This window comes from Palaemon carinicauda, chromosome 4, assembly GCF_036898095.1.
Source record: "Palaemon carinicauda isolate YSFRI2023 chromosome 4, ASM3689809v2, whole genome shotgun sequence".
Lineage (NCBI taxonomy): Eukaryota > Metazoa > Arthropoda > Malacostraca > Decapoda > Palaemonidae > Palaemon > Palaemon carinicauda.
This window is the reverse complement of record NC_090728.1, coordinates 161,811,947-161,838,984: the sequence shown is the minus strand read 5'-3', so window position 1 is coordinate 161,838,984 and position 27,038 is coordinate 161,811,947. Positions and strand designations below refer to the sequence as shown.

The 27,038-nt window shown below is 45.7% G+C and overlaps 1 protein-coding gene across 1 annotated transcript in view; it reads right to left on the bottom strand.

Annotated features, from left to right (window-relative positions):
* Haspin (haspin) overlaps positions 1-27,038 on the bottom strand; it is a 120,303-nt gene that overhangs the window by 32,189 nt on the left and 61,076 nt on the right. Inside the window, exon 9 of the mRNA XM_068372596.1 lies at positions 18,619-18,761. Within this exon, the coding sequence (XP_068228697.1) occupies positions 18,619-18,761 (143 nt within the window). The remainder of the gene's footprint in view (positions 1-18,618; positions 18,762-27,038) is intronic.

The following is a 27,038-nucleotide window of genomic DNA, read 5'->3' as shown; positions in this document are numbered from 1 at the left end:
CAAAAGACTTCCCACTTCGACTGGTATACTCTAATGGTAGAAGCTCTCCTCGCTCTTGCAATCGCACTGGCTGCCTCCTTCGAAAAGCCTCGAGCTCTTGAGTGTCTTTCGATAGTCTGAAGGAAGTCAGACGAAGAGCGGGGAGGCTTTGATGGACATTCTTTACGTGGGGCTGACGGAACAGATCTACCCTTAGAGGAAGACTTCTTGGAAAGTCTACCAGCCATTGAAGTACCTCGGTGAACCACTCTCTCGCGGGCCAGAGGGTAGCAACCAACGTCAACCTTGTCCCTTCGTGAGAGGCGAACTTCTGCAGTACCTTGTTGACTATCTTGAATGGTGGGAATGCATATAAGTCCAGAAGAGACCAATCCAGTAGAAACGCGTCTATGTGGATTGCTTCTGTATCTAGGACTGGAGAGCAATAGATTGGTAACCTTTTGGTCAACGAGGAGGCAAAGAGGTCTATGGTGGGTTGACCCCAAGTAGCCCAAAGACTCTTGCCCACGTCCTTGTGGAGGGTCCATTCCGTGGGTATCACCTGACCCCTCCGACTGAGACAGTCTGCCAAGACGTTCAAGTCCCCCTGGATGAATCTCGTCAACAGGGAGATGCCTCGATTTCTTGACCATAAGAGAAGGTCCCTTGCGATCTCGAGCAGCGTGAAGGAGTGTGAGCCTCCTTGCTTGGAGATGTACGCCAAAGTTGTGGTGTTGTCTGAGTTGACCTCTACCACTTAGTTTCGAAGAAGCTTTCGAATATCATCAAGGCCAAGTGGACTGCTAATAGCTCCTTGCCGTTGATGTGCATGCTCTTCTGACTTGAGGTCCACAGACCCGAGCATTCCCGACCGTCCAGGGTCGCACCCCAACCCAAATCCGAGGCGTCTGAGAACAACACGTGGTTTGGGTTCTTGACTGCTAGGGATAGTCCCTCTCTCAGACTGATATTGCTGTTCCACCATTTCAGGCATGCCTTTACTGGTTCGGAGACTGGGAATGATACCGTCTCTAACGTCTTGTCCTAGTTCCAGAGAGAGGCTAGATGGAACCGGAGAGGCAGAAGGTGGAGTCTCCCTAGTGAGACAAACTGCTCCAGGGATGAGAGAGTCCCTACGAGACTGTTCCAACTCCTGACTGAACAAACGTTTTCTTTTCAGCATTAGTTGGACTTCGAGCAGGGCTTGTTCTATTCGGTGGCAGACGGAAAAGCCCGAAAAAAAAAACTGGACTGCGAATCTCCATCCCCAAATATAGAATAATCTGGGATGGGATCAGTTGGGACTTTTAGGTTGACCAAAAGTCCCAACTCCCTGGCCAGACTCAACGTCCAATGTAGATCCTGCAGACAGCGAAGACTGGACGATGCTCTGAGAAGCCAGTCGTCCAAGTACAGGGAGGCTCGGATCCCCGATAGATGGAGGGATTTTGCCACATTCCTCATGAGCCTCGTAAACACGAGAGGAGCAGGACTGAGGCCAAAGGCTCGAAACTGGTACCCCACATTCCTGTAAACAAACCTCAGAAACGGTTGGGAATCCGGGTGTATAGGAATGTGGAAGTATGCCTCCTGAAGGTCGAGAGAGACCATCCAGTCGCCTTCCATAAATGCTGTCAAGACAGCCTGGTAGACTTCATCGTGAAGTTTGTCTTGACAATGAATACATTGAGCGCACTTGCCTCTTACGTACTCCTGCAGTGAACATGGCTGCCAGATCATTGGAGCCATCCCTGAGGGACTTGTTCCTGCAGAGAACGTGGCTGTCAGATCATTGGAGCCATCCCTGAAAGCCTTGTTTATGCATGACATAATTGTACAGCAAAACTTCAAACGCTCGAAAATAGCTCTGAAGTCGACCATAAAATCTTGGAGCGTCTCATGGCCAGGCGCCAGGGAGAGTCTATGAGGTTTGAGAAGTCTATCTGGGCAGAGGCAGGAACTCCCAAGCCGAGAACTTCTCTCGTGTCATATCAGACTCTCGCTCTATAAGCCAGCTTAAAAGTAGGGAAAGCAAAGGCTGTCTCCCCCAAACTCCTCCTGGTGATAAACCAGTCGCCTAGCAAACGTAAAGCTCTCTTAGAAGAGCGAGAGAGCACTAGCTTATAAAACAACGGCTTCGAAGTAGCTAGGCCTAGTGTAAACTCTGACGTTTAGGCGAACGAGGAGCAGCAGTTACAAAAAGATCCGGACAAAGATCCTTAAAAATCAGCATGATTTATTTAAAGTCCATAGAGGGCTGAGCAGCTTTAGGCTCCTCTCCGTCTGACAGAGTCCTCAAGGGAATATCAGTAGGAGGGGGAACAGCAACTTCCTCATCTGAAGGAACCTTGTCCGACAATAGCCGAGTCTCAAGCAAGGGAGAGACCTACCGTGGTGGCAATGCTTTACAAGCAGAGTCCACACGCACTGGTGCATTAGTAGCGGACCAGGACGCAACGTCATGTAACTGCTTAACAGTCTGTGAACTGTCAACAACAACAGGTGCGGGAGGACGCTCGGCGTCCACTCGAGACTGTTTTGACTGCCTAGTCTGAGCAGTCAAAACAACTCTAGACTGCGGTAGTTGACGCTCAGCGTCAAAACAAGTCAACTCCGCTGGTTGGCGAACGTCCTGAACGTCAACAGGAGCATTAGGAAGCGGCCTAACGTCCAAATGCGGCTGAAAATCAACACGTGACCGCATCGAGTGAGGCTCTACATATCGTGACTGACGTGACTTAGCTACGCCAACGTCAACAGGACGCACAAAGGTTCGTTTGGGCGGCTGAAGGCCAGGATCTCGATGAGATAAACGGATAGGATCAACGTGAACCTTATCGGCAGAATAGTCTTCCATAAGAGAGGCAAGCTTATTCTGCATGTCTTGCCGTACAACCCATTTAGGATCAACGGGAATGGTTGCGGTAAGAGACGAGGGTAACGTCTGTGACTGCAAAACCTTGCCTACAAAAAGACTCTCGGAGCCTGTGTTACGCTTTTGTTTAGGCGGCGAGCAGTCTTCCGATGACTGCATAGGGTCAGAGCTGTCCTAATAGTTAAAACCAGGACGCTGGACCTGTCCTGAAAGGACTGACTTTCGCTTAAAGGGCCTCGAAACCTTGTTCCACGGTTTCTTATGCGAAAAGCCTTCGGATGACGAGGAAGAAAATCGTCTCTCTCGCCTTATGGTAGGGGTGATCTTGGTGAGATACGCCTGATACCATAGAGGGAACGTCTGTTCGCTGATCAAGGCCTCTCGAACCCATAAGTCGTACGACATTACTTCTCCCCTGGGCTTGGGAGCTTGCAAGAGGTCTCGGACTAGGCGAACGACAGGCACGAACAGACGAACCCTCGGTCGCAACACTGATAACACTTTGCGCAATATCACTTTATCACTACGATTTTCTGTTTTGCACTTATTTCACTGAAATTGAATTTTTTAACAATTCACATTAGGTATGAATAAAACTGATTTCTACCTGAAGCACGCAATTCTACCCTCATCAAAAGGTTATAATTGCGAAATCAGTCGTATAATGTAAGCACATTAATACAAGCAAAAAACAGTAAACATATTTTAAGATAAAAAGATCAGTGGCTGGGAAAGAGACTAAACACTAGTTCATTCAAAACTACGTTTTCAATCTCTCACCGTACAGTGCCTTGGGACGAGAATAAAAACTAAAAACGTTTTATCCTTTCTCCCCGTACAGAGACTAGGGACGAGAGTAACTCGAGAACAACGTTACTCGCTTGGGACGAGAATAAAGATCGGAACGTTCTCTCTCCTCTCTCTCTCTCCGTCTCTATCTCTCTCTCTCTCTCTCTCTTGATTTCGCACCGAAGAGAAGAGCCCACTTACGTTTCGTCAATAAACAGGTTATTTGACCAAAGGAAAAAATGAAAGGTTTTTCAATTAAAAAGTTCCTTTAAAATAGAATTTAAAACATTTAAGCTTTGAAAGAAGAATGAACAAAACGTCAGAATCGATTTACTCTTTCTGCAAAGTGAAACCGTGATACTCTCTCTCTCTATCGTAACGATAGAGCGCAACCTGCGTAGCATAAATAAACTAAACGTTAGTTCATCTTTGAAACAGTACGAAGACTATTCAAAGAAAATCTTTCATAAAATATCTACTAAAAAACGGATTTTGAGCGAAGCGAAAAATCTATTTTTGGGTGAGATAGCCATGGCGTCCTGATGGAAGGTTCCTTTTTGGTAGCTTCCTTGGGTAAATAACTACTAAGATATTCCCAGAGAATTTAACCACAGGTTATCACAGAATTCTAACTTCTGGAGCGAGTATCCTAAAGGTTTCCCTTTTAAGACATCGTATATCAACAGGGGACGCATGTATTAACGCGCCACATAGCTATCTACACCCCGAACAGAGTTAATGCTTCGGTGTGTAAGGGCTGAGAATAGCTGGGAGCCGTTCCATAGCTAATCTCATCCGTGGCTACTTTTGGTACTCGAGACGTAAACAAACGGGCGCCATTGCTTAAATGACGTCACGACCATCTTCATCCTGAAGCCAGTTGCTTGCCGATCACCATGATACAGCAGAGCAGGGTGGGACCTAAAAACTGGACGAAGTAGCAGGGAGGGTCCATCAGGACGCCATGGCTATCTCACCCAAAAATAGATTTTTCGCTTCGCTCAAAATCCGTTTTTTGGGCTCAAGCCATGGCGTCCTGATGGAAGAATACCAGAGAATCAATGTATCGTGGTAGGTTTTTCCCCTATTAGTAAGTGCCAAGGGCTTTGACAAAATAGCATAGTAATCTTAGTAAAGAACCGTAGGGAAGAATCTTCCTGCCCCCCTTGGCAGTGAAGTTCCCACGGGCCATGCCGACGTCAAAGTGGTATTGAAGGGCTATTCACCCTGATAGAAGAACTTGAAGAACTTGGAGACGAAGCTGAATGTTTGGCATTCGTATAGGAACATTCTGAAAAGCAGACCAGTGGTGGTTGGACACTGTGTGCTGAGAAGGTTGGTTTCATCTCCAGGGTATGAAGAGTAAGTATTCGTATTGGAATATTACATAGAGTGAATATAAATTAAGGGTTAGTACCTTAATTTCTCCATGAACCATAAGGAAAAGGGGATAATAAAACTATGACAGGCATGTATTTCATAGTAAGTAGGAGCTGATTGAGACGCACAGGTAATAAAATAGAAATTTTATTTCACAAATGCAGAAATTAAATGAATTGCAGCAATAAGTAAAGTTCATTTACAGTAATTATAATGTACATAGTAATAAAGACTTGCTCTTGAATCTGAAAAGGAATTTCAAATTTATTAGTAGGCACTCGTTCTCGAGGAACGTTAGTCTTTGATTAAAACACATCATGCTCAGGGCATGCGGCACTTGTGTGACAACTATGACATTTCACCTGGGATAAGAACAGTTATAAAAGCACTAAGTGTTTTCGACATCACTATGTATCGCTCGAGGGTCAACATAGGCACCCGAAGAGTTAGAGTCCCAAGTAACTCACTGTTCTATGCAGAGTTAGGTGCAGGTTTCATAACACTACCTGCGGCTACCACAAAATGTTTGACTTCGTGCACTTGTTTCGCATAATGTTTAAAGAAAACGCGCGAGGACTTCCAGCCTGTGAAGCTTTTAAGGCTTTCAAAGTCCATACTCTGAAAGAAATTCAGAGATGATGCAACTTTCCTAGGATCATGACCGGCGGGTGTACTGTCAGGATCCGCTCTGCGAATGAAGTAGGTGATTTTCGCTCTTAATTGTTTCAGTGACAGGTCGCTGCCCGATGTTTCTCCTTTGAAGAGTTGGCCTCCACCAAAGTTCGAAGTTCTGCGAAGATAGACCTTGAGGCTCTCTACTGGGCATAAAGACACATCTTCCTTCAGGGGGCATATTCTCCAGGGGCCCCATCTTTTGGTGGGTAATTCATTTTTGCCGAGAAACGTCGGATCAGGGGAGAGGGTAATGTCTCCTGTATCAGTAAACAGGATGTGACCCTCTTCTCTTGATAATGCCACTATTTCGCTGACTCGGGCTCCCGAAGCAAGAGCAAAGAGAAATATAACTTTCTGAGTCAGATCCTTGAGAGGGCATGAATCATTATCCAAGTTGGAGGCGAAATGGAGCACCTTGTCTAATAGTCCATGGGCCAGAAAGGGAAACCCTCCCCCCCCCTAGGGAATTTTCACGACCCCCCTAGTTTTCTTCCTTAGGGTGTCCTTTAAGTATATCCGGGTGTTTCCAAACATATAAACGTGGCAAAAATGCAAAATTATCACTTTTTGTACAAACCGCACGCCAAATTTTCACATTTTCAGCCGCACTTACTTTGTGTCGCTTTATTGGCTCTAACTTCCTTAATATCCAAACTAAGTGAACATTTTTGGTACCAACATAATGCTAAGACCAAGTGCTACAAAATGGTATATAATTATATCCATAAATAATTATTATTACGTATTCCAGGGCCATTATTGTACCCCTTACCCTTAATTTTTGTTCGAAAATGGGCACCTGTAACTAGTTGCTACTGATACTGATGAAATTGTTGAGGCATTTGGTTACATTTCTGTATTTGATTTTGTACATAATCTTATTTAGAATATTGCATATCAGTTTCGTTCACTAATTTCCCAAAATATATTAATTAAGTGGCAATAATCAATTCATTGTATAATGGCCACGTATTATCAGCAATACCCACTTTTCCCCGTAACTTCTGTAAATTGTTACATAACTGTATCATTTTGGTGTCAATGGATAACAATATATTCTCCAGCTTTCTGAAATTGGTTCTGTGCTTAAACTATGATGCATTTTCATTTCAGGCAAAGGATCCAATATCAACTGGTAATAATTAGTCAGCATGGCAGAACGTCAAGTTAGTTTACGGAAAAAGAAAAGTCAGAGGAAAAAAACCTCTCCAGAGTGTGCCAAAAGGACTTGCATTATACATTTTTCTGAACAGAAAACTGACAAAATTGTTCGAAAACTGACTGATGTGAGCTTTGAAAAGATCAAGGAATCAGTGCAGCTCCGCAAAGCTAGTGCTGATGCTAATGTGAGGATGGACGAAATCTGTGAAGAAGTTCCAGAGACACTGAATGCAAATACCCATGGAATACACAGGAAGTGTTATCAAAAGTTTACAAATGTTGGTCATATCAGAAGTAGAAAACGACAACATCCAGTTGAAGATGACGAAGGGCCTTCAACTTCAAATCGAAAGCGAGTATCATCCTCATCAATTTTATTTCCTTCAGATCAGTGCCTGTTCTGTGGAAAAAACAGAAAACGAGACAAGTGTCATAGAGTTTCCAAGAAAGTGTGTTACAGAAACTGCAGCTGAGTCAATACTACAGGCTTCAAGAAGAGACTGGACGTCTGACTCTGATTTAGCAATTTGTGACTTTCTGATTTCCTTGTGTGTATCAAGCTCTGTGAAACTCATGTCTGCCATTTCATATGTCGCTTCCATAAATGTAGCTCTGGCATGGCGGGTGATGCACCACCTGTTGTAGGCTGCAGGGTTCCTACTAAAGCCGATGATTCCACAATGTGATTTTGCATGCCTATTGATGGTCTCTTCAATTGTGAGGTCCACTGGATTCCGTGTAGATGGAACATCTGATCGGGAAACGCTGAAACCATTTTTCCGCAACAATTCCTCAGCACCAGGGTGGGTGTGTGACAAGTTCATCAATGAGAAAAGGTACACTGGAACATACCATGCATAGTTATGATGGTTGTAGGCAAAAAATGCTGGGCACATGTCCCATAATGAGGCTATGTGTAGATCAAGATCATTCAACTTTGTTGCCCTAGCAAATCGCAAGAGCAACGCCACTTTGTCCATATAGTTTATCCATAAACAAGCTGTTTTGCCAAGTTCTCCATGTCTCACTTGATCTTTGAAAACACAGTACTGCTGATACAGCTCTTTAAAGCAGTCACTTGCACGGAGGTCATTCAAACCAGATTGAGAAGGTGACTGAATGAGGGTCTTAAGTTGTTCATGTAAGCTGGCATTTAATGAACTTCCATTTGCACTCTTGGCATAAAAGGCATCAAGCAGGAGCCGTTCTAGGGACTCGTACATCAATTTGTGAACTCTCATTGCACGGTTGTAATGTTTGCCCCTCAACATTTGATCAATCGATCCACTTGCACATACACCAGCCTCAATGATGATGTCCTCAAAGCCTGTGCCGGACATCATCTTCCCGATGACTCCAAGGTATGAGCAGATTGTATGAAATACCCCAATCCTTACAAGAACACCACTGTATTCTCGTGGGTTTTGCCACATGATAGAATAAACTTTCATTGCTACAGCTAGATCAAAAGTTACGATAGTGACCTCCTGCTGCACATCCTTTGTGGCCTGCTGGCATAGTCGGAGTATGTGCTGAACTGTGGCATTATCAGTAATTGCCCTATGTACTGGCACCATGTAATCAACTGTAGACTGAGCACAGGCTTCAACATAATCACCTTTTCCAGTCAGTGACAACCATCCAGCCCAGCCAGGAACACTTTGTTCATTAGATTTGTACAATCTTGCAATAGTCCAAGCAAAGTCTGATTCCTTGGATTCATGAAATGAAACTGGTGTTGTCACAGATACATGTTCCACTCTCAAATTAGGCTCAGTCCTACTCCTTATGAAACAAGGTGGCAGTTCTTTATCCTCATAGCAAATTGACCTGTCTTTATTACTCTTCCCTGACTGCTGAGGTGGCTGCTCCCTGTTCATGTCACAACTTGCACTGCTAGATGTCTCCTGAATGACAATACCATGTGCTACATGTGTTGTTCCAGCCCCTGATGGTGTTTCTTCAGACAGGTTGAAGTTGTCCCAGCTGAAATGGAGAACTACATTATTCATACAGGATGATATGGTTGCGGGAAGTAAGGATTCCTGTGTGTTGATTTGGTTACATATGGCAGTTTCTAGCTCCATCACTTGGGAATATGACTGACAGTGACCGAAATGATTCAGCAGTGTAATGAGCTCAGCACTTCTTGTCATATGTCTCAACGTTATTCCAAGAAGAACATGTTTAGGCATTTTCCATTCTCCTCGACTCATAGCATAACATACATCTTGAGCACATGAATCAACCATTCTCTCCATCTTTGATGAAATATCTTTAAATGGTTTCCCACATAGAAGCTGCGACAAAAAGTTAATCAGGATTGGTGGTGGTTTGTTCTCTATGGACATCAACTGCGCTGCTGTAGGTGGCCATGGCAGTACGGCTGCATTCCTTTTGGCATCCATTAGTTGTCGCCTGAGCATCATAGCTGCTTCCTGGAGAAACCTTTCCTCAGAGGCGGCCATCTCAAATGCTGCCTCTACTGCTTGTCCAACTGGTAAGAGATCAGAATACATAAGTTCACTTCGGTAGTTGGGTGCCCAAAATTTAACCTTGTGACTAAAATATTTCTCCAACTTATTCTTGAGTTTATAGGTTTTGTAGTTTGGATTGTAAGTTGATGGATGATGTTCTTGTAAATATAGCAAATATTTCTCTTTCAACATTGTCACACGTTCTACGTTGCACCCCTTGATTATATGTTCTTCAACATAATCACAGATGTAGGAGAATGCTTCGCTATGGGCAGCTAAATGTTCAACAGCACTCTGATCCGGCTCTTTATTAACATTTCGCTCCTGCTTACGAGTGTAATCTCTGCGACAAGAATTATGATAATGTGCCTCTCGTGCTCGCAAGTCACAGCCTTCAATCTTTCCAAGTAATGTGTAGTTATTTTTATGCTTTGCAGCCTGTAGTATTGACTCAGCTGCAGTTTCTGTAACACACTTTCTTGGAAACTCTATGGCACCCTTGTCTCGTTTTCTGTTTTTTCCACAGAACAGGCACTGATCTGAAGGAAATAAAATTGATGAGGATGATACTCGCTTTCGATTTGAAGTTGAAGGCCCTTCGTCATCTTCAACTGGATGTTGTCGTTTTCTACTTCTGATATGACCAACATTTGTAAACTTTTGATAACACTTCCTGTGTATTCCATGGGTATTTGCATTCAGTGTCTCTGGAACTTCTTCACAGATTTCGTCCATCCTCACATTAGCATCAGCACTAGCTTTGCGGAGCTGCACTGATTCCTTGATCTTTTCAAAGCTCACATCAGTCAGTTTTCGAACAATTTTGTCAGTTTTCTGTTCAGAAAAATGTATAATGCAAGTCCTTTTGGCACACTCTGGAGAGGTTTTTTTCCTCTGACTTTTCTTTTTCCGTAAACTAACTTGACGTTCTGCCATGCTGACTAATTATTACCAGTTGATATTGGATCCTTTGCCTGAAATGAAAATGCATCATAGTTTAAGCACAGAACCAATTTCAGAAAGCTGGAGAATATATTGTTATCCATTGACACCAAAATGATACAGTTATGTAACAATTTACAGAAGTTACGGGGAAAAGTGGGTATTGCTGATAATACGTGGCCATTATACAATGAATTGATTATTGCCACTTAATTAATATATTTTGGGAAATTAGTGAACGAAACTGATATGCAATATTCTAAATAAGATTATGTACAAAATCAAATACAGAAATGTAACCAAATGCCTCAACAATTTCATCAGTATCAGTAGCAACTAGTTACAGGTGCCCATTTTCGAACAAAAATTAAGGGTAAGGGGTACAATAATGGCCCTGGAATACGTAATAATTATTATTTATGGACATAATTATATACCATTTTGTAGCAATTGGTCTTAGCATTATGTTGGTACCAAACATGTTCACTTAGTTTGGATATTAAGGAAGTTAGAGCCAATAAAGCGACACAAAGTAAGTGCGGCTGAAAATGTGAAAATTTGGCGTGCGGTTTGTACAAAAAGTGATAATTTTGCATTTTTGCCACGTTTATATGTTTGGAAACACCCGGATATACTTAAAGGACACCCTAAGGAAGAAAACTAGGGGGGTCGTGAAAATTCCCTAGGGGGGGGGAGGGTTTCACTTTCTGGCCCATGGACTATAATGACCAGGAGATCGGTTTCGGTGGGGGTGCTGGGCGTAGACGAGCACATGCTTTCGGTAGTTTATTGAAGATGTCGCTGGACAGATCAATTTGGAAGGCATACAGAATTGGTCTGGTCAAGGCCGATTTGCAGGTTGAAATCATATTGGCTGCTAATCCTTGTCCATGAAGGTGAATGAAGAAGGACATGCAGAAATCAATTGTGATTTCTTTAGGATTTTTTGTCTTGACGAAAGAGACCCATTTTCTCCAGGATGATTCGTATTGCCGTCTTGTGGATTCGGTCTTGTATTCCTCGAGGAAGTCTAGACTTTTCTTCGAGATCCCAAACCTCTTCTTTGCGGCTAGGGAGAGAAAATCATGAGATGAAGGTCCTTGATTTTTGATGATGAAGCGAAGACAGTCGACTTCTGTACTTGTTGGGAGAGAACTGGGCCCGGGAGAGGGATCAGCTTGGGCTGCAGCTCCAGGACCAGGGGGCACCAGTTGCTCCGGGGCCACTTGGGAGCCACTAGGGCCGCTGTCCCTTTGAAGGTTCTCAGCTTGGAGAGGACTTTCAGCAGAAGGTTGGTGGGAGGGAACAGGTAGATCTTGGACCATCTGTTCCAGTCCAGTGACATGGCATCCACTGCTTCTGCCTTGGGGTCCTCGTACGGGGCCACATACCGAGGAAGTTGATTGTTGTCGCTCGTTGCGAAGAGATCTATCTGAAGTTCTGGGACTTGGTGAGAGATGAAGGAGAATGATCTTGCGTCTAGAGACCATTCCGACTCTATCGGGTTTGTTCGAGATAGAGCATCCGCTGTCACGTTGCGGAATCCTTGTAGGTGAACTGCAGACAGGTGCCATTTCTTCTTCTCTGCCAGACGGAAGATTGGGAGAAGCACCTGATTTATCTGGGGCGATCTTGAGCCTTGGCGATTGAGACATCGAACTACCACCGAGTTGTCTAGGGTTAGACGAATGTGGATCGAGGGAGGCGGGGATAGTTTCTTCAGAGTTAGAAGGACCGCCATGGCCTCCAAGATGTTGATGTGGAACGTCTTGAACAGGGGAGACCAGGTGCCTTGAGCCTGTTTTTGGTGGGAGTGACCTCCCCAACCCTCCAGCGAAGCGTCCGTGTGGATGTTGAGTGATGGAGGTGGGTGTTGAAGAGGAATGGACCTTTTCAGGGCCTTTGCTTCCGACCACGGCTTGAGGAGAAGTCGAAGTCTGTTTGGGAGCCGTCTCTTGAGGTCTCTTCGAGCGATGGATGCAGAACGTCTCCAGACTCCCGCGGCATCCTTTAGCTGTGCACGAAGCACTGGGTTTGTTACTGAGGCGAACTGTAGAGAGCCTAGAACTCGTTCCTGCTGGCGTCTTGAAATCCGTTTGGATTTCAGTAGTCGCTTGACAGACCCTGCTATTTCCTTCCTTTTCTTCTGGGGGATGGAAAGGCGGTGTGACTGAAGGTTCCATTGGATTCCTAACCACTGGAACTTCTGAGCTGGAGAGAGGCGAGATTTCTTCTCGTTTATCTTGAATCCCAGGTGTTCTAGGTACTGGGTGACTTTGTTGCAGGATTTTACACAATCCTCGGGCGATGGAGCCCAAACTAGCCAGTCGTCGAGGTAGGCCATCACCTGGACGTCTCGGAGGCGGAGCTGTTGTACTATGGCGTCCGCCAGCTTTGTGAAGATCCGAGGGGCCACATTGAGGCCGAAGGGCATGGCCCTGAAGGCGTAGCTTTTCCTTTGGAGTCGAAATCCTAGGTAGGAGGAAGCGTGATGGTTCATTGGAACGTGCCAGTAGGCATCCGCCAGGTCTATGGAGACCGTGTAAGAACCTCGAGGCAGAAGGGTCCTTATTTGTTGAAGAGTCAGCATCTTGAACTTGTCGTTCGCTATGAACTTGTTGAGGGGGGATAAGTCCAGAATGACTCTGAGTTTGTCGGAGTCTTTCTTGGGGACACAAAACAGTCTTCCTTGGAACCTGGTGGACTTTACCTTCCTTATCACCTTCTTGTTCAAGAGATCTAGGACATATTCTTCCAGAAGGGGGGTTGATTGTTGGAAGAACTGCTGGAATGTTGGGGGTGGTTGAGTCCAACTCCAGCCTAGACCCTTCTTGACGATGCTGTGTGCCCAGGGATCGAAGGTCCAACGATCCTGGAATTGGCGGAGTCTTCCTCCCACCGGAAGCACTTCATTGCTTCTGGTGTCCCGAGGGCTTGCTGCCTCGGCCGCTAGCTCCCTTTCCTCCTCTGCCTCTGGAGGGACGGCGAGACGCGTCTCTGCCTGCACCTCTGTTTGAGCCTCTACCTTTGGGACGAAAGGTAGTCGTCTGTTGCTCGAAAGCAGGGGTGAAGACCGGTGACTGTGACAATACCGGTTGGGTGACCAGTTGAAAGGTCTGTTGTGGCTGAGCTGCCACTTGGGAGGTAGCGGGTCCCGGAAACTGACGTCTTGGTTGACGTTGCTGGGGTTTCTGTTTTGAGGCTTTCCTCTTAGGTTGAGGTCCGTCGTCCTGAGAGGGTTTTCTCTTCTTTGACATGCCCCATTTGTGGAGAAGGTTCCTATTCTCCGTGGCGGCTTTGTCAGTGATCTCCTTCACAAGGTCAGAAGGAAAGAGGTGTTTGCCCCAGATGTTGGAGGAAATCAGCCTCCGGGGTTCGTGTTTCACAGTGGCACCTGCGAACACGAATTCACGACAGGCTCTCCGAGCCTTCATGAAGTGGTACAAGTCCTTCATCAGGGTTGCCATATGGGATTTGGCAAGTACCATGTAGTGGTCTGGTACTCTGGTGTCACAGGCCATAATTTCAAGTTGGACTTGGTGGGACATGGATGCTGCGAGCCTCTCCTTCGTATCTTGTTCCCGACGAAGGAGGTGATCGTTGAGCTTCGGGAGGTCTTCATTAAACTGACGTCCGGCGACGTCAGGATCTAGCTTTCCCACCACGAAAGTATGCTGGATGTCCTTCCAGTGTCGAGCGTCAGGGGGAGTAACTATGGAGAAGGGTCTGCACTCCTCCAGTGCAGGGCAGGCTTTCCCTTCTTCCACAGCTTTAAGGCACGCAGCGAAGGCCTTTTCCATGAATGGAAGTACTGCATCTTCAGGTGCGACGTAGGTAGGGTGCTTCTTGCTCAGGGCCGGAAGCTTAGAGCAGGTAAAACCCCTACTCTTGAACGTGTTGGCTAGCATAGCCTGGGCCTTCGCGAGATCGAACACTATCTCTTCTTTCGGTTCGGTCTCTTCTTTAGAGGCAGGTTCAGAGCGAAGTCGGACGTAACAGTCCGGGTAGGCCTCAAAATTTGGGAAGAATTCCACATCTTCCAGGGGGACCGAGCCGATCTTGTCGCTGACAAAGATTCTGCCGGTCGCTATCACCATATGCTCAGCATACCTCCATGGGTTGGCATGAGAGCAAGCGGGGAGATCCTTAACCGAGATCTTCTTCGGTTCTTTGGATCCTATCATGGACCTGATGAACTCCTGATTCTCCTTTAACTTGTCGTCCATGACGGCTTTAATCAACTGGAGCATTTCCTGAGTGGAAGATAAGGGTTCCGGGGTCGTGGAGGTAGACGGGAGAGACACTTCCGTCGGTGTAGGAGTAGGGGCGGAGATGGAAGGAGGAGCGACCTCTTGCTCCGACTCGGCGTATTCCACCTGGTCTTCATCATCTTCAGCTCCTTGAGCCATAAGGGTCTTCTCCGTACCCTCCGAGACATCCGACATGTGTTCGTCATCATCGGAATCTAGGCGGCAATCGTGCATGGACTGGGCCATGACTACATCAGGTTCCACCGTAATTTGGACAGTGGGGATCAAATCCTTGGGCACCACAGAATCAGGGGAGGCCTTTGGGAACAGAAGTGACCTCAATTCTTCAGTGGCCAGGTACGGTCCAGTGGCATTCTTCTGGAAGCCACGCACCCATTTGCGTAGCTTCTCTCGAGCAATGTCCCTGATCTCCGCTGAGGGAGAGTTATGGAAGCCATCAGCTATGTGAGCCTGGCAGACCGTACAGTTTAGCGGGTCCCAAAATTTCAAATCCCCTTTCTTATTAGCACAAGGGGCGTGAGTCCTGCAAGCCGTATGCCCGTAGAAGTGCGGGCGTTTCACAGCGCAGAAGTCGAAGTCACACTTCATCTGCTCCTCCTGTGGAAGAAAGAGAAAATGAGTATGGGGGGAGTCATAAGAATGGCTCTTAAGCTAAGTTAACATTAATCATTAATTTTAACTTAATGAAGGGTGTGATGCACAGAGATTGAAGTAGTAAAGAAAACATACTCCATGCATCCCGCCCGGCTGGCTACCGCAAGCTTTATCCTTGGATAATCCGAGATGGCCGAAGGCACAGGATAGTATTCCTTAGAAGTCCATAGGGCAATGGAATTCCATGGAAAATGCCAAGGATAAGTTTGGGACCGAGGCCACTCAGTCCCAAATTAGGGGGCTAACAGGTCCCTTAGGGTAATTGCTTCCGGCAACCAGCCGCGCTAAGATACACGCAGCATGCTGGAATTTTGAAGAATGCAAAGAGACAGCATGATTACTAATAGAACAGTACCAAGGTACTGATCTAATAGCGTAAACAGGCCATCTGTTTGCAGTGTAGGGCTATCAGTATTCATATGATAGCTAGTAGAAGGGGGTGCAAGTAGTCTTGACGCCTCCGGGGGGTTCCGGGAAACCTCCGGCATGCCGGAGGCCGCTCCAGCAGAGTTTCTGGCATTAGAACCGACAATATATAAGTCAAGATTAATACCAGGGTGGCGGCCGCCGGCACAACGGCGGCACGCCGGCAGAGGAGCGGCGGCTCCGGCAGTCGGAGGATGCCGGATGGTGACGGGGACAAGGATGGTTATAGCGGAACCAGGTTGCCGGCAATGGATGCCGGAACTCCGGTGGCCGACCGGCAGGCGGACGGCGAAGCTATGAGGAAGGAGGAGAGCCATCAGCAGTAAGCCGGCGGCGGTCGGCAGTCCCCCGGCACGCGGGGGGCTGGCGGCCATGAGGGTAAGGGGAGAGTCACCAAGGTAGGAGGTGGGTATCGCCGACAGTGGAGGCGGCAAGGGACCGGCACCCGGATAGTGAAAGAGACAGGGGGAGGGATGTAAGAAGTCCAGTCATGGACTCCCAGACATCCCCCCCTGAGAGGGTGTACCCATGATAGAGGCTGGCTCTATCACCCAGAAGCAGGGGTCTCAGAGGACCGGGAGCTAGGGTAGCCCAAGGGAGGGCTAGGGGACACCCAAAGAGGGGGAGACCTCTACATACAGAACACATCCAGTGGCTAACCCCATAGGACACTATGAAGGGTATATGTACCAGAGCGGACTGCACATAGAAGCTCAAGGTAGCCCTATCACTCCACCCTAAGGAGGAGTTGTAGGACAGGGGACAGATGGGTATAGACTAACCTAAGTGTAGGCTAGGCTATACAAGAGATAGGTGGGGAGGGGAGAAGAGAAGAGTCTTCTATGGAAGGGGTTCTGTACCAGAGCGGCCACTAGGGAAAGGGAGGACACTCCCTAACCTAAGATAAGGCAGCCTGGCTGAAACGGTGCATGGGTACAGTTTCCGCAGGTGACAGAATAACCTTTCCAAAACCTAACCTAGATCAGGGCTAAGAGCCCTGAACTAGGAAAGATAGAAGACATATCGCTATCGCAGGACAGTCATAGACTAGTCCTAGCCATAGAGGAAGGGCTAGCCGTTCCTCACTCTCGGACGCAACCCTAAGGGGGGGTCATTCCCTTAGGGAGGACTGAGAGGCGATAATATACTCCGTTAGGCGCTTGATCCCTTTACTTAGTAAGGGAATCAAGGTTAAACAGAGGGAATGCCAAGGGCAGGGGGATGAAGGAAGCATATAGGGGTCCGACAAGTAGGTTAGGTTAGGAAGGGACACTAACTAACCTATCCCCTATATGGTCCCTGAAGGCGAAAAACACTTGCATCACAGTCGAAAGTATTGTAAAATAATGCCACTATCTTCATAACTTAGTCTAGGATCACTAATAAAATCATGCATGAACACTGATATATAGGCGCTCTGGCCTGGGGGCTATAGAAGCCGACTGGTATGAGGTCAATCGATGACCGATAAAAAGCGTCAAAACACGATATAAAAGTTCCTAGCTATGAAGACTAAATAAACTAATGTTATCGATTAGTAATTGAGGCCGGAAGCGTTGTTGTGGCTAACTAAATAAGGCATGCATAACAACAACGACGCCATAAAATGGCGGGTCCGGTAGAGGCACAGCTCTGCCACAAAACAACAAATATCTCGGAAAGTAATATTTACTTTACGGTCAGAGCTTAACTAAACAATACTGGAACCTTGTACTCAACTTTCCAGAAGAAGGCGAGGCCGAAGGTAGCGACATAACGTAGATGCAAAGCGATAAGTAAAGCACAGGGAAAATCCGTCTAAGTAGGGCGAGCTACTGAACAAAGGATGAAGACGGTCGTGACGTCATTTAAGCAATGGCGCCCGTTTGTTTACGTCTCGAGTACCAAAAGTAGCCACGGATGAGATTAGCTATGGAACGGCTCCCAGCTATTCTCAGCCCTTACACACCGAAGCATTAACTCTGTTCGGGGTGTAGATAGCTATGTGGCGCGTTAATACATGCGTCCCCTGTTGATATACGATGTCTTAAAAGGGAAACCTTTAGGATACTCGCTCCAGAAGTTAGAATTCTGTGATAACCTGTGGTTAAATTCTCTGGGAATATCTTAGTAGTTATTTACCCAAGGAAGCTACCAAAAAGGAACCTTCCATCAGGACGCCATGGCTTGAGCCCAAAAAAATATTCATTTAATAAGTTTTAAATCATTAGCTCTGTAAAAGTTATTTACGATTGAAAGGGCTCAACGTTGTTTAACTTCGGTTTCCAAGTTAGGACCGCCTACTCTCAGGAAAGGTCGCATATAAACAAATCATTAAAATTTATCTTGATGTTTATTATAAATGGAAAGCTAATCGAAGAGGCCTAATAAAGGCGGTTGAGATATAAAATATATAGAAGAAAATCTATAATTAATTTATAACGTGATAAGATAATTGCTAAAAGCCTAAAACACACTTCCGTACTAAGGGAAGGGTCGGCCATTTAAAAGTCAAAGAAAGTCCAAAAAACAATCCAAAGTCATCAAAAATTAAATCTATCCAAAAACAAGTTCAAGATTTAAGTTGAAGATAAAACACCTGCACTGCGAAAGCTCAAACCAAAAGGAAGTACTTCACCAAATATGTTGAGAAAACTCCAGGTTCTACAGCGAGTAATGATACGTCTTGTCGTCAAGGTCGACAGAGAAGAATTGAAGGGTTTGTTTACATGCAAGAGTGGTATCTGGCCGATAGTTGGCGCTGGTGGGCACACCCGCAACCTTCATAGCGATCGCTCGCGAGTTTTTTGAGTGTGTTTTCTGTCGAGCCGCTGAGTAGCAGCTATTATATATTCACCGGCTAAGTTAAATATTTAAAACTTTGGATTTGGATTGGTTATTAGATAGAGAGAAAAAGAAAGAGAGGGGACTAAAATTTCTCTAGATGAAATCTCAAATGAAGATATGCTGGGGAATTACTGAGAGAGATTTGAACATTGAAAAGGCTTACCTTTCTCCTCATGAAAAAGATCCCATAACCGCAGCATATCTTTATGGTAACTTCCCTTCACACACCAACAATTCAGAACATGGACAAAGTTCTCAGTCCAGTTATCTTTCTCTTCTTTAGAACTCTGCAAATTACTAAGTTCCCTGTTTGAAAGAACATGCAAAATTATTCTAAAAGTAATTTCCAATTGCCCTCTGTGGTTATAAAAATAAAGTAATGCAATGTTATACAAACTGAAATTAAATTTTCATAACAAAATTATTACTTCAATACTACCATATGTGACAGGATTATTTGAATAAGTGCACAGAATCAAAAAAAATTTTATAGATTTATAAAAAAAAAACATAAATGAGCTCAATTTGAATGCATAACAAAGAATACCAGTACTGTATAAAAGAATTGGATATTTCTGGGCTTGAACCTGTGCCGCCCAGTGAATAAGCTCCTATTAGCACTTATTCTTAGGTAATTTACTGCTAAATATACCAGAGAAAAAATGTAAAGGAGTGCTAGGTTAACTAGCTCGCTCACCTATTGGTGTCGGTATAGAATTGGGCGTATAATCCAGAGGTCCCGCACTATTTAGATTCATCCACGACAAAGACCCCAATAGAGGAGAGCCGTTCAACCTCACTCGGCACCACCAACTCTGCATCCGCTCAGAACCCAACTCCTTTTTAGCACGCCTGTATGGTAACCCGCTTGTTTGTGCTCTCGTGTTTTGCCTTATTTTTCACTGGATTATGGCTTCTTCATCGGTTTCCCAGGAGACACCGTCTAAGTTAAGTACCAAGCTATGTTTTGCTGTGTTTTGAGCAATCTAGATCGTTTAATATTTAAATTATAGGAGTTTATTCTCTTCGATCATATCGGTCTTGCTCGATCCCGCTTACGGTTGGTACTCCTGTTTTGAGAGCTTTTAGTTTCACTCGCGGTGTTACTAAGTGTATTATTTTTATTATTAATTAAAATTTTTTATATGTTTTATTGTGGATATTCATTATTTAGCGTTTAGAACCCTTGTGGTTCATATTTAGGGCCGATATCAAGTTACGTATCGTAGATGGCTTGCCGACCTTCGTTACTGAGCGGCAATTTTTATTATATAAGCCATCAGGTTGTTGTCCTTTGGGATTTATTTATTATGTTGCATGCCTTGCCCTAATTTTTTATGTGTATATTTATATATTTTTCAACGCTATTACTTTTATAATGAATATTTGTGCTTATTACTCCGTATGATCTGTTTTGGTAGTGTTTGGGGATCGTCAGTTGGTAGCCCTGCTGCTCCGTATTACGTGATCCTCCCCCAAGCTCCCCCTCTCGCTAGGTTGGTGGCTAGGCTTCTCTCCCCCCTCCCCTAGGGGACCGTTGCCTTCCCTCCTTTTAGAGGGGGTAGTTCAGTGTTTATGGACTTTGTCCTCCGGGTGTCCCGGCGGTTTCGTCTCTGTCTAGACGGGTTGGCCACCGGTCAACAGAGTAGGATCCCGGTGCACCCTATTTTATATTCACCTATCACACTTTTATTATGTTATACGAAACCCTCCGGGTTCTGTTGGCGGTTCTTATCTACAGTTCCGCCCCCCTCTTAATTTATAACAGTTCCTATGATTATATATGATTATATATGACAGATCACTATCCCGGAGTTCCTATATGTATTGGTTTATGGATGTACTTTTATTTCCCGGCCCGGGGCTTAACCTCGCTCCGGGAAATCAGACACCATGTGTCTTAATTCTTTGTTGCATCCTTCTTTATGATCCCGGCTCGACCGGAATGGATAGCTATACTCTAGTCTTAAGTTAGACTTATGTTTAGGCCCGGGTCCTCCGGACCCGCCCCTACTTAAGAGTATTACAGTTAAGCTCTAGTCTTAAGTTAGACTTATGTTTAGTCCCGGGTCCTCCGGACCCGCCCCTACTTAAGAGAATTACAGTTTCTCATACAGTATACTATTCTTTTTATAGATGGTGCATTGTCAGACGACGGCCTGTGCGGCTGTTCTTCATCAGCCTTGTGGCCATACTGTATGTAGGTCTCACGCCCTCTGCGGAGTTCAGCTGGAGGACATCGTGGTCTGGCACCCTCATAACTGTATGGTCTGTTTTGACCTCATCACCACCCTCGGATCTGATTCGGTGAGTCCCGTTGGCTATGTTGTCTTTCTAATTATTTTACCTTTTTTGGTATACATACACTATTTAGTAAGATTTCTATGGTCTTGAAGGACCGCTGGGAATCTTCCTGTCTGTAATTCCCACTATTATTTCAGGCATCCCCGGAGCAGAAGACTGCGGCTCGGGCCACACTGAAAGTGTGGGTTGGGGGATTTGCCCGAAACGTGAAATCTAAACAGCCTTACGTCCTATCTGAAGACTACTGTGCCATGATCTACCCTAATGCCAAGTCTTCAGCCGCTGTGGCTAGGCATGTTGCGGCACCCATCATTGCCGACATTGATGCCACTATAGCGGGATTCATCGACCAGGAACAAGATCCGTTGGATGCCCCCGGAGATCTGGAAGACAATGTTGCTTCCATGAACCTGGATGTTGAACCTATGTTGTTGGATGATCCGGATGCAGGTAGGGTGGTAAGTGAGGCAGGTGTTACCGGCGCTGAGATTCCTATCCTCAGCCCCGCTCTTCCTTCTTCATCTGATCTCTCTTCTTTCCATGGTTTTTCTGGGGACCGTGATTCGTCTCATCGATCACACCCGGTTCCCCCCAAAGATAAGTCTATATCTAGAACTTTGCCAAAAGCTCGTAAGCCCCACAAGGCTTCCCATAGTTCCAAGTCAAATACAAACCCGTCATCTAAGGCTTCCGGCTCCTCCTCTAAGTCTCACGACCCGCGAGTACAATCCGCCACTTCTGCTCCTAGCCCGGGCCTTTCCGAATCAGCCATGCTTCGCATTGTGTCGGAGATGCAATCTAAGATTGTGTCGGAAATGCACGCCAAGATGGACACGATGTTCTCTAACATTGGTCAGAGACTTGGGGCATTAGAGCAAGGTGCTCCGGAGCGAGTTCAAAGCTCTCTCATCCCGGATGCCTCTAAGCTTCCGCCGTTTACCAAGAATAACCCTTGGCGCATGGCTCTTCATTCCCCATTCTCAGACGGGATGTTAACATTGGAAGGTCTTGGTACTCGTCCTCTAGAGGATTTTGAATTCTTTCCTCCTGGTCTCGCATTTCCATTTCATGGTTATGCCAGGCTTACCGAGGAAGCTCTGGTTCGGCTGGATAAGGTCCCCCAAAGAGACTGTCATTTTCCCAAAAGAACAAGCCCAATCTGTTTGGGCTAGGTTTCTGAATGATATTGGTTGCACCAATACCATGTTGACGCCTTATAAAAGTTCTTTCACAATGTTCTTAATGGACAAGAACACCGTGACTCCATGCGTCAATAAGGTTGCAGAGCTTGCTTTCCAATATGCTCTGGAGGAGAAGCCCTTGCCTCCCATCCGAGAGGTGGATCCGATCTCCCTCCTTCTTCCTTCAGGTAATGAGTGTTGGGACAATGTCCATACCACTTTTACTTCTGGCAAACTAACAGCGGACTGTGCTTCAGTTATGTTTAGTGAACGGCTTCCCCGTCTCCCGGAATCCCTTATTAAACAGGAGTATGATTCCCGCCTACGTGTTGGTCGAACTTTGAACTTGGCCACGTCTACGGAGTCGATAGCCTTAACTTATGATACTGAGAGTATCTTTAAGTCTCTCAATAAGGCTACTTTGCAGTCATTATATTTCGATTTATATGACTTTGCTATTGCTAAACGTAGGTGCCGCAAACACGTCCTGGCTGAGGCGACCATTAGGCACGAGCCGAATAAACTTATCCGGTCCTCTTGCTGGGGTTCAAATCTTTTCCCTGAGGATCTTGTGGAGGAAGTCTTGGCAGAGGCTACTAGAGTTAATCAGAGCCTTAAAGCCCGTTGGGGTTTGACTCCTAAGCGGAAATATGATCCCGCAAATTACCAAGCCCGGGGTAGGAAGAAGCTCCGCCCGTATACCTCCACCCAGTTCCGGCAACAGCAGAGTAGTTCGTCCGTTTTCCGTCAGCCTCTTCCTCCATCTCCTGCTGCTCCTGCACAGCCTTCCACCTCTCAGGCTCCTTCATCGGACGACTATGTCACCGTTCTGCTCCCTAAGAGCCAGCTTCCCGGTGCCTCCACCACCTCTCCAGCTTTTAACCAGTCTTATGAGGCTCAAGGCTCTTCCCAGAGTTATAACAGAGGTAGAGGCTACCACCGTGGTTCAAACCAGAACAGAGGTAGAGGTAGATTCTTTCGCAAGGGAAAGAACTTCCGAGGCGGACGTGGAGGCAACTCCTCAAGCCAATACTGAGGTGCAGCGGGTAGGGGGGAGGCTTTATGCCTTCCGCAACAAATGGAGGTTCAGTCCCTGGGCTTTCAGTATCATCTCCAAGGGACTGGGGTGGAGTTGGATTCAAGGACCTCCTCCTCCGAACAGATTTCATCAACATTCCACTCCGGACCTAGTCGAATTTGTCCAGGACCTGTTACAAAAGAACGCCATACAAGAAACGAAACACCTGAAGTTTCAGGGTCGGCTGTTCAGTGTCCCGAAGAAGGATTCGGACAAGAGAAGAGTGATTCTAGACCTATCCCTTCTCAACTTGTCCATTCAATGCGACAAGTTTCGCATGCTTACCGTCTCGCAGGTGCGGACCTTACTTCCCCGTGGGGCCGTCACCACCTCTATCGATCTTACAGACGCCTATTATCACGTCCCGATAGCGAGACACTTCCGTCCGTATCTAGGCTTCCGCCTAGGGGACAAAAATTACTCCTTCAAGGTGATGCCTTTCGGGCTCAACATCGCCCCAAGGATCTTCACAAAGTTAGCAGAAGTTGCTGTTCAGGAACTCAGAAATCAAGGGATTCAAGTAGTAGCCTATCTGGACGACTGGCTCATTTGGTCAGACACCTCCCAAAATTGCCTAAAAGCCACTCACAGAGTCATCCAATACCTTCAATCTCTAGGCTTCCATATCAACTTCAAGAAGTCCCGTCTTCTTCCGAAATCAAAGTCCCAATGGCTCGGTCTGCAATGGGATCTTATATCTCACACTCTGTGTCTTCCCAAACCCAAGAGGTTAGAGATTGCAATGAACACCAAACGCTTTCTCAAAGACAAAGTAAGTTCCAGACGACTCCAAGAGAGGATCCTAGGGTCCCTTCAATTTGCTTCAGTGACGGATCTACTTCTGAAGGCAAAATTGAAAGATATCAATCGTGTCTGGCGTTCGAGAGTGAACCGGAAGCTCCGGGACAGGAAAGTCCGCCTTCCTCCCATTCTCCGGGAAAGACTTCTACCTTGGACAAGGGCCAACAATCTGTCAAAGTCAGTTCCCCTTCGATTTCCGCCTCCGAAGTTAATCATTCACACGGACGCATCCCTATCAGGTTGGGGAGGCTATTCTCAGCTCAGGAAAGTTCAAGGTCTTTGGTCTCCCTTATTCCGCCAATTTCACATCAATGTGCTGGAGGCCATGGCAGTTCTTCTAACCCTGAAACGTCTCGCTCCAACCAAGAGACAACACCTTCGTCTGGTTCTCGACAGCGAAGTGGTGGTCCGCTGCCTCAACAGAGGCGGATCAAAATCAGGGCCTCTGAACCATGTTCTAGTAGCCATATTCTCCCTAGCAGCCTCGAACCGTTGGCATCTTTCAGCTGTCCACCTGGCGGGAGTCCGGAACGTAGTGGCAGACGCCTTGTCCCGGACCTCCCCTCTAGAATCGGAATGGTCACTCGATCTAAAGTCATTCCGGTGGATTCTCTCTCGGGTTCCGGGTCTCCAAGTGGACCTCTTCGCCACGGAGTCCAACCACAAATTGAGAGTATATGTGGCTCCCAATCTAGACCCTCAGGCCTACGCCACAGACGCCATGTCACAGAATTGGGACATCTGGGAAAGGATTTATCTCTTTCCCCCGGTGAATCTTTTACTGAAAGTCCTAGACAAGCTGAGATCCTTCAAGGGACGAGTAGCCTTGGTCGCACCCAACTGGCCCAAGAGCAATTGGTACCCTCTCCTGCGAGAGTTGAGACTACATCCTCACCCGATACCCAATCCGGTTCTGTCTCAGATAGTACAAACACGCGTTGTGTACGCTTTCTCAAACATTCAGAACGCCCTAACTTTATGGACTTCATGAAGTTTGCGGCCATGCATGGTGCCAATATCGATCCTCAAAACACCCTGTTCTTAGAATCAGATAAACGGGATTCCACCATCCGCCAATATGATTCTGCGGTTAAAAAGTTGGCTAAATTTTTGATAGACTCAGACGTACACTGTATGAACTTGAACCTTACAGTCACTTTCTTTAGAACTTTATTAGAATCAGGTCTGGCAGCCAATACCATCACCACTATTAAATCTGCCTTGAAAAAGATCTTTCTAGTGGGTTTTAACATAGACTTAACCGACTCTTTGTTAGCTTCAATTCCGAAAGCCTGTGCCAGACTGAAACCGGTTACTCGTCCTACCCCGGTTACCTGGTTCCTGAATGATGTACTCAAATTGGCTTCTGATACCATTAACAGTTCTTGTGATTACATTCCCCTTCTCAGGAAAACACTTTTCCTGGTGAGTTTGGCTTCCGGGGCAAGAATTTCTGAACTGGCAGCTTTATCAAGAGACCCGGGTCATATTGAGTTCCTTCCTTCGGGAGAGGTCCTTCTTTCACCTAACAAATTCTTTTTAGCTAAGAACGAAGACCCTCAGAACAGATGGTCCTCCTGGAAAATTGTTCCCCTCACGCAAGATCCGTCGCTGTGCCCTGTTACTACTCTTAGGTCTTATTTATCCCGGACCTCCTCTAACTCCTCGGGGCCTCTATTCGTTAGAGAACAAGGCGGTACCATTACCATTAAAGGGATCAGGCAACAGATTTTATATTTTATTAAACAAGCTAGCCCTGACTCTTTTCCTCTTGCACATGATATCAGAGCGGTTGCTACTTCGGTGAACTTTTTTCACCACATGAATTTTACGGATCTTTCCAGGTATACAGGGTGGAAGTCACCGTCAGTGTTCAAGAAACACTATCTTAAACATTTGGAAGCCCTTAAATTTCCTACAGTAGCTGCAGGGAGTGTAGTTACCCCCAGGTAACTCACATATTATTTCCTTGTCATTTTATCTCTCCCCCTTACCTGCCTCATTTATACCCTATTTGTATTCGTTGGTTTCGCACCTGATTACTATTAATATATTTGTAAATTTTTGACTCCTGAGTATCTGTATATATCATCACTCACGGCATTATTATACCTTACCTTTTTTGTCAATTGTTCTACCAAGTGGATTTATGTTCTTTTTAAGATACCCTTATAGCTGTTTTTGGCACTCATCTCTGATTAAAACAACTTGTATTTCCTTTATGTTTATGTTTTTTCCTTTATTTTGCAAGTTTGGTGACATTTCTCTTGTATATATTCACTGGCCGGCACAGGTTCAAGCCCAGAAAAGGGAGTTTGACGTAGGAAAAATCTATTTCTGGGCGAGGGACCTGTGCCGCCCAGTGAACCCTCCCAGCTCCTCTCCCTTGGAGTCCCCAAACTTTGGGTGCTAAGGAGTTGGGTTCTGAGCGGATGCAGAGTTGGTGGTGCCGAGTGAGGTTGAACGGCTCTCCTCTATTGGGGTTTTTGTCGTGGATGAATCTAAATAGTGCGGGACCTCTGGATTATACGCCCAATTCTATACCGACACCAATAGGTGAGCGAGCTAGTTAACCTAGCACTCCTTTACATTTTTTCTCTGGTATATTTAGCAGTAAATTACCTAAGAATAAGTGCTAATAGGAGCTTATTCACTGGGCGGCACAGGTCCCTCGCCCAGAAATAGATTTTTCCTACGTCAAAATCCCTTTTCTAAACTAACCTAAAGCTCAACTGGGTTTTTATCATCAAAAATTAAATTTCCAATTTTCCCTCAATTTAACACACTCACCCCACAAGTATACTATGGCTGAATAACAGTATCTTAATAAAATTTATTATTTTTACACATACATTCATATTGGTTTTACTCGAAGCTGTGTTGACATTGTCCCAAAAATAAAAATTTCCCTATTCTCCCTCCTTGCAAACTGTTTCCTTATCTAAGAACCACCATGCCATCTTGCGGTTGACGGCCACTAACTAGTCGATATGACATATTAAGCTCCTACTTTTCAATCCTAAGGTCGAACATCCAATCATTAATCTCTTGACATCACTGAACAGTGGAGAGGATGGGGCCTTGTATAGAAATATCTTTTTACTTTTCTTATCACCAATACTCAAATATGAAGCATATATCATATGAGTATTGGGGGAGATTCATTGGAATAAAATTTCATAAGTAGTATGAATAAACACTTGTTCTTGAAATATCAAA